Source organism: Tyto alba, unplaced genomic scaffold, assembly GCF_018691265.1.
Source record: "Tyto alba isolate M040663 unplaced genomic scaffold, T.alba_DEE_v4.0 Super-Scaffold_14, whole genome shotgun sequence".
NCBI classification, from domain to species: Eukaryota; Metazoa; Chordata; class Aves; order Strigiformes; family Tytonidae; genus Tyto; species Tyto alba.
Genome location: NW_024881276.1, coordinates 60,235,206 through 60,248,947, shown reverse-complemented (window position 1 = coordinate 60,248,947; position 13,742 = coordinate 60,235,206). Strand labels below are relative to the sequence as shown.

At 42.2% G+C, this 13,742-nt stretch overlaps 1 protein-coding gene across 3 annotated transcripts in view; it reads left to right on the top strand.

Moving 5' to 3' along the window:
• The window catches only part of ATP6V1A (ATPase H+ transporting V1 subunit A), a 29,363-nt gene extending 15,621 nt beyond the window's left edge, over positions 1-13,742 (top strand). For all 3 annotated transcript variants that reach the window (XM_042788207.1, XM_009975423.3, XM_032995607.2), the window contains exons 4-15: positions 777-991; positions 1,682-1,819; positions 2,319-2,470; positions 3,300-3,462; positions 4,703-4,811; positions 5,632-5,754; positions 5,843-5,957; positions 7,069-7,132; positions 7,911-8,114; positions 10,063-10,157; positions 11,360-11,531; positions 13,499-13,742. In XM_042788207.1, the coding sequence (XP_042644141.1) occupies positions 777-991; positions 1,682-1,819; positions 2,319-2,470; positions 3,300-3,462; positions 4,703-4,811; positions 5,632-5,754; positions 5,843-5,957; positions 7,069-7,132; positions 7,911-8,114; positions 10,063-10,157; positions 11,360-11,531; positions 13,499-13,591 (1,643 nt within the window). In that variant the 3' untranslated portion in view covers positions 13,592-13,742. The remainder of the gene's footprint in view (positions 1-776; positions 992-1,681; positions 1,820-2,318; positions 2,471-3,299; positions 3,463-4,702; positions 4,812-5,631; positions 5,755-5,842; positions 5,958-7,068; positions 7,133-7,910; positions 8,115-10,062; positions 10,158-11,359; positions 11,532-13,498) is intronic.

Here is a 13,742-nt window from a genome sequence, read left to right as displayed (position 1 = left end):
TAACATTGCCTGACTGAGACAATCAAACCTGTTTTCTAGGTCTGAAGATTTAAGAAATGTCTGACATTTTGTCGTACTGCTGCCTGGCACTCCAGTAAACTCATCCATACAGTTGAACTAATGATCATAAAGCAGAATATTTACCCCTACTTTGCTTCTCTGGAGAATTAGAAACTTTGTTGCTTTAACATTTTCAGCTTGAGTTTAGTACAAAACCTACACGCTTCTCAAATGATGATGTGAGGCCAGGCTGAGAGAGTTTGCGTTGTTCAGCCTGGAGAAGAGAAGGCTCCAGGGAGACCTTATGGCAGCCTTCCAGTGCTTAAAGGGGGCTACAGGAAAGGTGGGGAGGGACTATTTATTTGGGAGCGTATGGATAGGATGAGAGGTAACGGGTTTAAACTGAAAGAGGGTAGATTTAGATCAGATATAAAGAAGAAATTCCTCCCTGTTTGGGGGGTGAGGCGCTGGCCCAGGGTGCCCAGAGCAGCTGTGGCTGCCCCCTCCCTGGAAGGGTTCAAGGCCAGGTTGGACGGGGCTGGGAGCCCCCTGGGCTGGGGGAAGGGGGCCCTGCCCGGGGCAGGGGGGCTGGAACTGGATGATCTTTAAGGTCCCTTCCAACCCAAACTATTCTGTGATTCTATGTAATATAAGCAATAAAAATATTACCTTGAAGTCAGAAAGCTGGTTTTAAGAATATGATGTTGTGAATGTGTTGCCTTCTGCCCTGTTTCTTTCCCATTCTCTGGATTAACTTTTCCTCAGCAAATTTTTAGCTGGTGTCTCTGTAGGAGATCCTGTACTCCGCACTGGCAAACCCCTGTCAGTGGAGCTAGGGCCTGGCATTATGGGAGCTATTTTTGATGGTATCCAGAGGCCTCTCTCGGACATCAGCACTCTGACCAAAAGTATCTATATCCCTAGAGGTGTCAACGTGTCAGCTTTGAGCAGAGATGTCAAATGGGACTTCATGCCTTCCAAAAATCTGCGGGTAGGTTATGACAAGCCTGTTTGTCTTCTTGCTCCTCTACCCCCAGGGCTTAGGGCCGGAGCAGAGTGCCAAGGCTGGGAACTACGGTTTACACAGTATTGCAGTTTGTGAAAAGGTGTGCTAGGAGACAGTAGTGATGTATGAGGTTGGATGGGGATCACCATAACTTACTTGATGTGACGTCTTGTGTGTTGCTGCTGCATATGAGAAACTTGCAAAGTTTTGATGTATTTGCAAAACTGTAAAGAAACTAGTGGAATTGCACTAAACATTAGCAGGAGCAAGAATGACTGCAGGACAGATTTCACTAATGGTGAAGATAGCCTTAGAGCTGGAAAATGTCATGGCTTTAGCCCTTGGCAGCATCTTTTTTCCAACCCTGCTATCCTTTCTTTACTTAACACATTAAGCTAAGAGGTATAAAAGAAATGAGGAAATTCCTTGTATCAGTCAGTAATTGCTACTGTCTGAGCCTTGAAAGGCGCCTGAACCCAGATAGTGTTGCTTGCAACGTGCAGTTAGTGTAATGAGTTATGTAAATGGGCTACTGTGCTGTAACAATGCCTTTATAAAGGGAGTAATCACAGTGCTAGACTTAATAGCTACAGTTATTTTCTAGAGTTCTTTGTCAAGGTTCTTTTTTAAAACTGGAGTTCTCACTTATGACTAATAGACCTGTTCTGATTTTAGGTTGGCAGCCACATCACTGGTGGAGATATTTATGGTGTGGTAAATGAAAACTCCCTTATCAAACACAAAATCATGCTGCCTCCACGGAACAGGGGTACAGTTACATACATTGCTCCGCCAGGAAACTATGATGCTTCAGTAAGTCTCCTAAGCAGCAGTTGCTGGTATATTCCATGTCCCTTTCATAAGGTTGATGTACTCTTTCTGTTATGCCAACTGGAAAGTGTTTCATGCAACAAGACGTCTGAGTTAATGATTGCTTCAGCTACCCTGCCTGCAGGGATTGCATGATTATCTTGGGCACTTACTTTCTATCTATATGGCTTCCCAATGGCACTTCAGTAGTCCATGTTTGCTGACCTCTATAGGGATCTATAGTATCTTATGAATATGTGAAATTCAGTTGCTCTTCAAAAGCACATTTTTCATTGAAGCTTCATCTTGTACTTTTTTTTTCCACAGTAGCACTGTAAATAAGGGAAAGAGCCTTCCCTCAGGAGGGGATGATAGCATGTTTAGGTTCTGAGAGATCTGTGGTGGTATAAAAAATATAGATGTTCAGAGTAATTGAGATTTTTGTGTGCTGGTTTGGTATGCAGCTGTTTGCTTACTTCAGATGTCTGGTGCTGTCTGTTAGGATGTTGTCTTAGAGCTGGAGTTTGAAGGTGTGAAGGAGAAGTTCACTATGGTCCAGGTCTGGCCTGTACGTCAAGTCCGTCCTGTTACTGAGAAGTTACCAGCCAATCATCCTTTATTAACTGGCCAACGGGTCCTGGATGCCCTCTTCCCGTAAGTACTACCTTTTATTCTCTACTATGTAAGAAATCTCTCTTTTGCGGGGGAAGCTGAGGAAGGAGACCTTAATTTTTTTTTTTTTTTTATGGGCAAACAGACCCCAAAATTTCATTACATATCACAGCCTAATCTCAAAAAATATTTAGCTGAATTCCTCATATTTCTATATTTGGCAGGAGAACCTACTAGTGGGAGAAAGAAGATAAGTTTAACAAGATAGTTCGAGTACATTAATCTAGAAAAGAATGGATAAGCATAAATGTAACGTAATCATGCCAAATCTACAGAAAGGCTAGAACTTTTAGGCTTGATATCTCCATTTGAACACATACGTAGCATCTCTTTCCATGGTCCTGAGGATATATAGTTCCCAGTGATTTTGCAGTTGCCACTTATGAAAACTGTTGCACTTAACCGTAACACAAAATGCTCATTCAGACAGCTAACTTCCAAGACACTGAATTCAGTAATTTGGGTTCTAAAATACTGTGCTGCGTATTCTTAGAATGCACAGCTAAGTACAGTTGTTCTTTTCTTAGCATTTGCATTCCATCAGTGCTTCCAGCTGTGAAAATTGCAGTGTTTCAAGCCTGAAAGTGTACCTGTTGTACCAGCATAACTCATGTGTTTCAAGGGCAGTAGAAGAAAAGGATAGCTCGTTCCCTCAGTCTTTTGGTTAAGTGAAATACCTCTGTGCTTCTCACTGAATGTGACTCCCATTGCTCTACTTTTAATTAGGGAGTTTTATTGGAGAATATAATCTAAGATGGGGGGGAGCTGTTTTTAAGTTCCTTGCAAATCAGAGTCCTTTTTCTTTACTCAGGTGTGTACAAGGGGGTACGACAGCGATTCCTGGGGCATTTGGTTGTGGAAAGACTGTGATCTCACAGTCTCTCTCAAAATACTCCAACAGCGATGTCATCATCTATGTAGGCTGTGGAGAACGAGGAAATGAAATGTCTGAAGTACTGAGAGATTTCCCTGAGGTTAGTATGGTCAATTCATGGAGAGTAAACCTTCTTGGGAAGGACTTGCTGTTGCACTGGTATTGTAACTGAACAAAATATGATATTGGTAGAGTGACTTGAAATGATCTTGCTGTAAGTTCTGGCTGTAGTAGCAGAAATCCCTTTTGGCTCGTTCAAGAATGTTTTCATTGGCTCCTCAATAAACATCTGGACCAGTTTTTGGGTGTACCTTCTAACTTACTTAAAATAAAGCCAAAATGAATGCTAGGGTGTAGTTTAGCACAGTTATTAGCATCTTACCTTTCACTGGTAGTGTCTCTTACTTTTCTAACTTAACCATGCATAGCAAATACAGCATCTTTATTGACAGGGTGCAGGGTGGTGATCCAGACAGTTTCCACATATTAGTTTGACATGTTAGACTGTAGAATACCTTCTGAAGGAAGTAGAAAATGCTTGCTATAAAAAAAAAGCAACAAGTTTACCCATCCTTCTACCTATTGTTTTATGTCAATGAATTAGTTGTGGCACAGTCTTCTGTAAAATATGGGAAAGCAGCTAGACAGTCTGAACTGTTAGGTTGAAACTCCAGTCAGAAATAAGGGGTAAAAGGCTTGAGTGTGTTGATTGATTACAAGATGAGAAAGTCAAGCTGAGGTGGCCATGAAAAAGGTAAACCCCAGGATATTCATAAGGAGAATTCTACACAAATGTCAGGATATACATTCTGTTGCTCAGGTGCTTGTGAGGCTTCACCCGGGTTATGTATGTGGTTTTATGTCCAGTTGTCAAAGACAAGCTCAGATGGGTGTAGGTGGGGAAAAAAGCTCTTGGATTCCTAATGGGCTTATGACAGGAGGCCAAGATTTTTGGCTCTTCCAGCCTAGTAAGCTGAGTAAGGATAATGTACTACCTGATGCAGAGGATTTGTCATTAGTCATTTGAATGGGCTCAATAGGGATTTGCCAGTTGCAGAAAAAATGAAATGAGGCTGAGGGCATGTATGTTGAAGAGTTAAGCTGTGTGCAGTCTGGAAGGTAAACCAGCATAGTATCCTGAAATCTAGAATCTACTCCCCGCTCTTGGTAGAATAGCTGTGAGGAGAGTATCCCGATACAAGGCCAGTAATACAGTAAAAAAAAACAAACAAACAACAACTAACAAAACAAGAAAACAACCCCACAAAAACAAACAAACAAAAAGAACAAAAAAACTTGCTACTGTTACCTTTTAATTCTTCTATTTTCTTGTATTTTAGTTAACAATGGAAGTTGATGGCAAGGTAGAAAGCATCATGAAGAGAACAGCTCTGGTGGCAAATACCTCCAACATGCCTGTGGCTGCCAGAGAAGCCTCTATCTATACTGGTAAGATTTACAGGAGGCTGGAAAAGGCTGTGTGTGTAGAGCAAGCCATCATGCTCTAGTATTTTCAGCTTCTGAGATGGTCGGTACCAAGAAGCCTGCTTAGTTTCAGAAGTCAACCCTTTTGGGCCTTGGCTGCACAAAGTCCTAGTATCTGAATTGAATTTGGCTTGCTTGTATATAATTGATTTCTGAATATTGAGTAAATTTTGCCTATAATGTGAACTTACTGCATCAGCTCTCATGTAATTTTTCTCCATGTGTTAATTACATAAGCTTTTGTTTGTGAATAGCTTTTTGCTAACAGGTACAGCCACTTAGTGGGCAGGAATAGTACTCTCTGAGTTGGCAGGCTAATCTTCTTTACTTTTCAGCCTCAGAGTTTTGGGTTTTTTTTTAAATATTTTTTATGAAAAGTTGTCAGATGATTAAGATAAAACATGACCTTTTCTTACTCTTGTATTCTGCTAGTTTGAAAGGGAGGGAGATGATACTTAACAGAAAGAAGAGACTTTGTTCATAGTTTCAGTGAGGCAGAGTGTAGCATTGGTGACATTGCCGTGTCTCTTCAAAGAAATACAAAGGAATGTAAGATAAGCCAGAGTGGTTCGTAAGCAAAAATGTGGAGAGTGAGAAGCAATAAACAAACAAACAAAAAAGACAGCAAGGACATGATCTAGTGAGAAGAAAGAATAACTTTCAGTGTGTTTCCATCAAAATGTAAACTTAAATTATTTAGCTTGTTTGCATCTTGGTGACAACATACAAGCATAGAATTCCTTTCTGAACTGTATTTTGCAGCACGCTGTTTTCTTTGTTGTAGGAATCACCTTGTCTGAGTATTTCCGGGACATGGGGTACCATGTCAGTATGATGGCTGACTCTACTTCCCGATGGGCTGAGGCCCTCAGAGAAATTTCAGGGCGACTGGCTGAAATGCCAGCTGGTGAGCAGTCTTTTCTCAGTCTAGCCTTGTAAATGCATCCTTTAAACTCGGAGCCTTTGATTCAATTTCTGTGTGTTGGTGTTTCCAGACAGTGGTTATCCAGCCTACCTTGGTGCCCGTCTAGCCTCTTTCTATGAGCGAGCTGGCAGAGTGAAGTGTCTGGGAAATCCTGAGAGGGAAGGCAGCGTCAGCATCGTTGGAGCGTGAGTGTTGCATTTCTTTGCTTTGCATTGGCTGCAGTTCTTCCTCTGTTTTTGTATGTCAAAGTACCTGGTTTTCAGACAAGAAGGTCTCTTGTTGCTCTGTGCAGCTGCAAAACTAAAAATACGTGAATGAGTAGGTAGATATTTAGTCTCTGTTCACCCAGAACTGCTGCTAAGTTGTGCGTGGGAGCAGAAAGAATTAATGTGGACAGGTGGTTCTGTGAGGTGTGGAATCGCACTCACTTGCAGCAATCGGAGCAAATGGCTCGGGGAAGAATGTCATTAGAGCTGTCACTGAAAAGTATGTCAAGCCATGCTTAGAGCAGGAAAGAAGGGGCAGTTAGAGCAGCAGTGTGTGCACTTTGGGGGCATAACAAATTGTAATGCTCTCGATTAGAGAAGAACTACATTGAGCAGCATGTCTCAAGCTGTGATGGGCTGTGAAAAGCATGTGATCCCCAGATATTTTTCTAGGCTATATTGCTTTGTATATCATACTGTGGGAAAAGTGATTTTTCCACCCACGTGTTTTCAGGAGAGCCTCTAGCATCTGCAGGAACACCTAGAGTCCATTCTTTGCTCTGCTTGGTTCTGCTGTCCACACGTACATACATAAATGTATCATGATTTTGAGGCTGGAAGATTATTTTTTCTTCTTTTAATCTCTGGGAAGGCATGTGTTAAGGTGTCAAGCCCAAATGAAGTGGTAACTGTATAGGTGAATATCTGAAATAATGTCAAAATGGGTTATTTTTTTCTGTAATCATTGCACTGTGTTTCATGGTGTCCTATCAGCACACTTGCTGAATCTGTTTCAGTTGAGGTAGGTTTGATAATCCAAGCTGAAGCTACTACTTGGAGCTAAAGTGACTGAAATCATACCTTAATACTGTCAATCAGTCACTGATATGACTACATTTCATGGTATGCTTGATATTACACCTGTGTGGTTATTCATCAAACACTTTCTGCAGTGGAAGCTTGCACTCTGTTACTCGATATCATGTTGGCTTTTGCTTTCTGTGATCACTGAGCTGTGCAGTCATATGTTTGGTACTTCGGTTTAACTGTGAAAGCAACTGATAACTTTTCCTTATCTCTTCCTGCTCAGTGTCTCTCCCCCAGGTGGTGATTTCTCTGATCCTGTCACATCTGCTACACTGGGCATTGTTCAGGTATGTCGCATGACATTGCAGCCCTTCTGTCTACTTTCTTTGACTTGAAATGACTGTATTTCAGTGCACTTGTGCCAGTGGCTGGGGTATGAGAGCTTTGATTTGACACAGGGAGCTTCGTAGGGTGCTTTGGAAAATGTTCCTTCTGAGATGGTCTCTGAACTGAGGTGTTTGAGATCCCTTTGGAAGAGGGAGCGAAGGTCGCAGTTCCTTGCAATGCTGACTCCTCAGGAATATCCATGTGCTTCCTGATTGCTGCCCATTGAGCTGCACTTCAAATGTGGCTGCGCTCAGCTGAGGAGGAAAGTTGAACCACTCTTAATAGGTGCATTGAAACCACAAAAAAATCCTCAGAACAGCTGACTGGGAGAAGAATGGCTTGGAACTGATTGCATCCCTGTTTTGGGAAAAGGAGTTACATCTAATAGGTCTCCAGTTAGACTCATGTATTGACAGTGTCTTTGTTACAGCTGACTTCTCCCTCATGAGGAGTTGAGTAAGTCTGAACTCAGCTTAAAAGATGCATCATTTTTTGAGAGGTGTATTTTACAGTCACTGCTATAGTTAAATTAACATAAGGAAGGCTTTCTTTTTCTCTATCAGGCTTTCATTTGTGATAGCCTTTGCCACATTTCATTTGCTCAAACTTGTTTTCTGTATTGGTTTGTGTTGTTTGGTGGGTGTTTTGTTTTGTTTTGTTTTTTTTATTTTATTGCCTGCAATGATTTTGTTTAGTTTTTGATTTGGAACACTGGTTGATCTTTCTGGCTTCTGACAGGTTTTCTGGGGCCTGGATAAGAAGCTGGCACAACGCAAGCACTTTCCCTCTGTCAACTGGCTGATCAGTTACAGCAAATACACACGTGCCCTGGATGAGTACTATGACAAGCATTTTACAGAGTTTGTCCCTCTCAGGACAAAGGCCAAAGAGATTCTACAGGAGGAAGAGGACCTTGCAGAGATTGTGCAGCTTGTGGGGAAGGTAAGTGACTAGCTCTGAGGAAATACAGTGTCGAGCCATCCTCCGTTTCCTTACTGCTAGTGCAGGCTTTTAACCATGTCTTGGACCAGACTTGATGGGTCTTTCATTGTGCAGAAGAGGCAAATGGTCACTGGGAGATGTCAGACTCTCCTGCCCTTAGTTGTGCTTTATTCCAACTTTGTTACATGTTGTTTGACTTGTAATGACAAATACTTCTCTAGATTTGATAAACCTTGGCTTGATGCTACTTTTCTCGTGTAAATTAGATCGTAGGACATCTAATGCTGAAGTTAAGAAACTTCACTTGCTTCATTGTTCCAGACCTGCTGAAATGCCCTTTGCTGCAACTTACAATAGTTCTCCATTGGTAGTAGTCTTTGTAAGAGAAATGATGCAAACTGAACTTTACCGTTGAAGTCATTTGAAGGGTTACAATTTATTAGAAACCACGTTGCCAGCCACAGAACAGAGGTGTTGGCATTTACAAGCTGGCCTGTAGAAGCAGTAGTGATGTCTGCTTTTTCTAAAAAGTGATGATTACCTAGTTTCTCTGTGGAAACTTGCAACGTGACATATGGCTCCATTTTACAGGCATTCTTTAATTTCCTTCATTCACCTCACTGTTTTGGAGAGGAAGCTGAACTTGGACAGGAAAATTTCCCTTGAGCGCTCTCAAAATGGGCCCAGTGAAAATTCTGTGTTTCAGCTTAGCACTGTAAATATGATAACTGACAGGTGCCTAGCACATACTTGACAGTAATTCAATCCCGTGATAATTGGATGAGCTATGCTGATTTACAGGGTGGTAGTAGTGTGTAGTAACACGTATTTACTTTGAGGAAGCTTGTGCCTGGTGCTCTCCCTCTTCAGTGATGTTCTAGTCCAACCGAGATGAGGCCTTTCACCAGATCTTGCCTAGCACAGCTTTCTTCTCTAGACATGTCTTAAAAGAAAATGAAATGTGATCTTAGAGCCTTCTGCAGTTTTCTGTTTACAAAACCATGTCCTAAAAGACTAGCTTGCAGAGCAGGGTAGAATCAGTTCCTGGGTGTGGAAGGGATATTGATAAGCCAGTGCTTGTAACCAGGCATTATTCACATGATAGACATACCGGAACTGGTGATCTTGTTCTCAAAGATGTTACCTTTAACGGTTTCTTTCATTCTGGGCTTGGCTAACAACTGCAACAAATCTTTAGAAAGGGAGGGGGGATTGTGGAAAACAATCAGATATATTATTTTCTTTTTAGCTCTGAATCCTGTTAGTCTCCTTGTGAAAAAAAGGTCCAAACTTCATGCCTAGAAAGCAAGCTGGGGTACTTAAAACTCAGTCTGCCCCCTTTAGCAGAAGGACAGTGAAGGTAGAGAAGACGTGTGGTGCCAACAGCAGCAGCGTGCAGCAGGGTTGTGGCTGTCCTGGAGAATATGACAGGCACTGTTGTCAACTCCTTTACTTTTCTTAAATGCCAGACAGGGAAAGCCCGTTGGTAGCTGTGGAGGCTAGTATCAAATCCTTAAGATTATTTATAATGTAGTGTGCAGAGATAGAGTTTTTCTTCCATGGGCATAAGTATTGAGGGAGGTAAAAATGAATTTACCTCTTTATGTAGGAAGGTGATGTTTCAGTGTACCTTAATAGCAGAGCCATGTGCGTTTTCAGTGCCTGGTGGCTTTTCCTTTATCGTAAAGGAAACTTCCTTTCCATTGCTTGTCATCAGATAGACTTAAAGTACACTTATTGACTGCTTGGCCCATCTTAATTTGGCAATCAGTTAAACTGGTTGTTCTATAGCAGGGAGTGAGAAATATCCAAAAGACAGAATTCTGCTGGAAGCCGTCTTAAGAGAGTGGAAAGAAAACAGGTACTGAAACATAACAGTTCTTGGCCAGGACATACCATGTCTTCGTGGACTTGAGTACTAAACTAACAGCATACCTTGCTTTTCTAGGCTTCCTTGGCAGAAACAGATAAAATTACCTTGGAGGTTGCCAAGCTGATAAAAGACGACTTCTTGCAACAGAACGGTTATACGCCTTATGACAGGTGAGATCTGACTGGCCGCTGTGCCCTCTTGGTCCTGTGGAGTCTGGATTTACACAGCTATTTTATTTGGAAATGGATCAGTGCAGAAAATAATTTCACTCACCATAAACAGATAAAGAACTGTGCTTGGGGAGGCCATCGAACAGTGTATTCACGTTGTCTTACCCAAGGCATGCAGGCCTTTTCTGAATACAATCACACCCTTCGAGTTTCTCAGGCCCTCGTCTGTTGTTCATTTAGCCAGTATTTCTGCAATAGCATGTCCTCTTTAGGAGAGGAGGACCACTGTATTTTCACAGTCAACACCCAAAGTCTTCCTGTTTATTCTAGCAATGCATGGGGGACTGCAAGAATCTGCTTTCAGTTACTGTTGCATAATTCTTGAGTAAGTCTGATCCATCAGAAAAATTTACTGGATCTTTTCCCAAGTGCAGTGCTTATTATCCCTGTCTGCTTTGCTTCTTTCCATGCTATTGTATTTTAACAGCCTGTACTTCATCTCACTCTCCAGCCCAGGTAGATCAGGAGCTCTTGAATGCTTCATCACTAAAACTTTAGATGTATGTCATTCTGTAATGGTGTGTACCTTTGATTAGGTTACTAGGGTGGCTATGCTTGTATGCAGTAAGGAAGTAGCATGATGTAGTGTATAAATAATAATGATATACCTTCCATGGCAGTCATCTTACCGTTAAAAGCAGTGCCACATGGTGCTTTTTGTGTGTGGATTGCTCTTGTCTTAGAAACGCTCCCTTTCCTGTGAGCAAAGAAACTTGCAGAGCTGTCAGGTCATCCCAGGATGCTTGGAGAGAGCCTGCTCCCATGATGGACAAAACAGGATAGAGGAATTCCATTGGCTGCTCCGGTGCTTTCCCTTTCTTGTTAGCTTTGGCACAGATTGAAATGTGAGACTTGTACAGCAGAGGTTCCTGTTCTCTTCTGTTTTGCCCAGTGCTTGGGTGCCGCTTCAGAAATCTCACTTCAGGCTGGTTATCCTAGGCTACAGTTTGCCCGTTGAAAAATGTGGGGCCAGTTGGAGGCAGTGTGTCTCCTTTGACAGTATGTATTAAAAATACCTGGAGTAAAGGAGGCTAGCGCTCTTTCTCTCAGGTGAGAATTCACACTTGTTGTGAAGGCAGGAGCAGATGCTAGTCCTGTTAACTGTTCCAGGATGCCTGACAGATCCTCTTCTGTTCCATCAGGTTCTGCCCTTTCTATAAAACAGTGGGAATGCTTTCCAATATGATTGCATTTTATGACATGGCACGCCGTGCTGTAGAAACCACAGCCCAGAGTGACAATAAGATCACGTGGTCCATCATCCGAGAGAACATGAGTGAAATCCTCTACAGACTTACCTCCATGAAGTTCAAGGTATGTTTGTAAGGCACAGTGGTAGCACTGCTTTTTGTGAGCTGCCAGTGCCTCTGAGAGACTGTTACCCAAAGGTGGTCATCAGTTGCCTTAGATAAAGGTCTATGAACAGAGACTTTTTGCAATCATTTTGAATACACTGAAGAACTGGTTTTAGTTTGTGAGCACAGGAATGGTCAGTAGAGAAATCTAGTCGGGTGGTGCAGGCTGCAGAGCCTTGGCAACCTCACCTTCAGTAGCCTCTTTTGTGTTACACATATTCATAGTAATAGTACATGCACCTTTCCTGTTTGTTTTGAGGGTTTTGTGATAAAATTCTGTAAAAAGTTATAACGTGTTCTAAGGAGACTGCTAGCAGGCAAAAGCAGCCTAAAGATTAAATCCAGGAATGCGCTAAAAAGTGAACGATAGAAATGCTGGTTGAGCAATTTTAAACAGAACTTAAGGAAAGAAATGCTAGTCTCCTGCAGTAATGTGTGATGCACCCTGTGTTTGGCTTCGGGACCCAAGGCAGGTAATTAGGAGAAGAGGAAGCGAGGAGTAACTTCAGCGTGGGCTGAAGAGAAAACAAGGGGCTTGGAGCACCTGCCCTGGGTAACTTCAGTAGCAATCTTTTTAGGGTATAGCTTTCCTAAAACTCATCCAGAGCATGCTGGTGTGGCAGTCACGGGTAGGACAGTAACCTGTGATGCTGGCTGATGTTAAAATAGTTAAGAAATATTCTCTGAAGTGTAACACTTACTCTGTTACAACTGTTATAAATAAACATTGCAAATCTTTCGAGAACAAGTACCGTAAGATAAAATTATGTTTAAAATTAAGTGTTCTGGTATGCCAGTGCATTCTGTTCCTGCAGGGTACTGGCTTGTTTCTGCAGTAAGCAGATCCCTGGTATATATTCTCAAAGCATCAAGAATGTAAGATACGCTTGGAGACATGAGCTTCTTTGAGAGGTGATTATATAGAGATAGGGGAAATAATACACTTTGTACAAACCCTGGCCACCAGAAGACATCTGGCACGCAGCAGACTGGTGGACAGCATGACTGAAAAAGGGAATCTAGGGGGTGAATACATGTTAGGTTGAGCCAGCCCTCTTAATACAGTAATAATTATGAAAGGAAAATTAGATTTCCTGGGTAACAGTCTAAAAGGTGTGAAAATTTAAATGTCCTGCATCCTGTGGTCTGCGTGCTTTGGAGAGACAATGAAGAAGTAGTGCATCCACACATGGAAGTCCTCTGCTTCCCACAACCTGCACTGACCCAGAGGAACGCAGAGCTGAGAGGGGAATAGTGAAGACATTGAGCAGACTTCACAGCCTGGCAGTTAATGCTTCTTGCAGGAAAGGCCTTGCAGCCTCAGAGCAAAGCTGATTGCTAGATTTTATTTTTTTTTTTTGTCCTTGTCTTTCATGAAAAGTATTCTGAGAAAACAAAGCTGTACAAAGATGTCTTGGAGCTTGCTTATAATTGCACAGTAAGATTTTAATTGGAACAGAGACCTCTGACTGATGGCAAAGTAACTCTTGCACTTACAGGGGGTGCACCCCAAGAGGTATGGCAGAGCCTTTCTGAGTCACAAAGATCCTTACTCTGTTTGGTTTGGGGATAGGAGCTGGTATTAATTACTGCAGCTCTTGAGTCACACAGCATTAACTAAGACCCTCAGTATTCTTGAATCCTCTCCAAATCAGTTGCTTCTCAATAAAGCACTGCTCATGAAAAAAAAAAAATTCTCTGTCCAGTATCCATTCTGCCTGCTCACTGAATGTGGAAAGAGGGTGAGGTTTAAACCTTGTGGGTGTTCCTGAGACAGACAGGAGGCGGAGGTGAAGCTATAATGCCTGCTCTGCAGTTAGCAAGTGTTAATCCTGAGGCTGAGAAATTACAGCGCTGACAAAGCAGGGTTTTAAGTACCCAAGGCTTTTCCTGATGGATCTATTCATTTGCTGTGTTGTCTTTCAGGATCCTGTCAAAGATGGTGAAACAAAAATCAAGGCGGACTATGCTCAGCTGTTTGAGGATATGCAGAATGCATTTCGCAGTCTGGAAGACTAGACTCAACCTCTGTGACCACTCCAGTTTGTCCTCTCAATTCCTCATCTCAACTCCTCTGCTTCCCTACCTTACAAGAATGATGCAACAGTACTTGAGTTGATAAATAGCCCTATGTTTTCCCCGTTCATACTCAGAGAGTGTCCTTACAAAA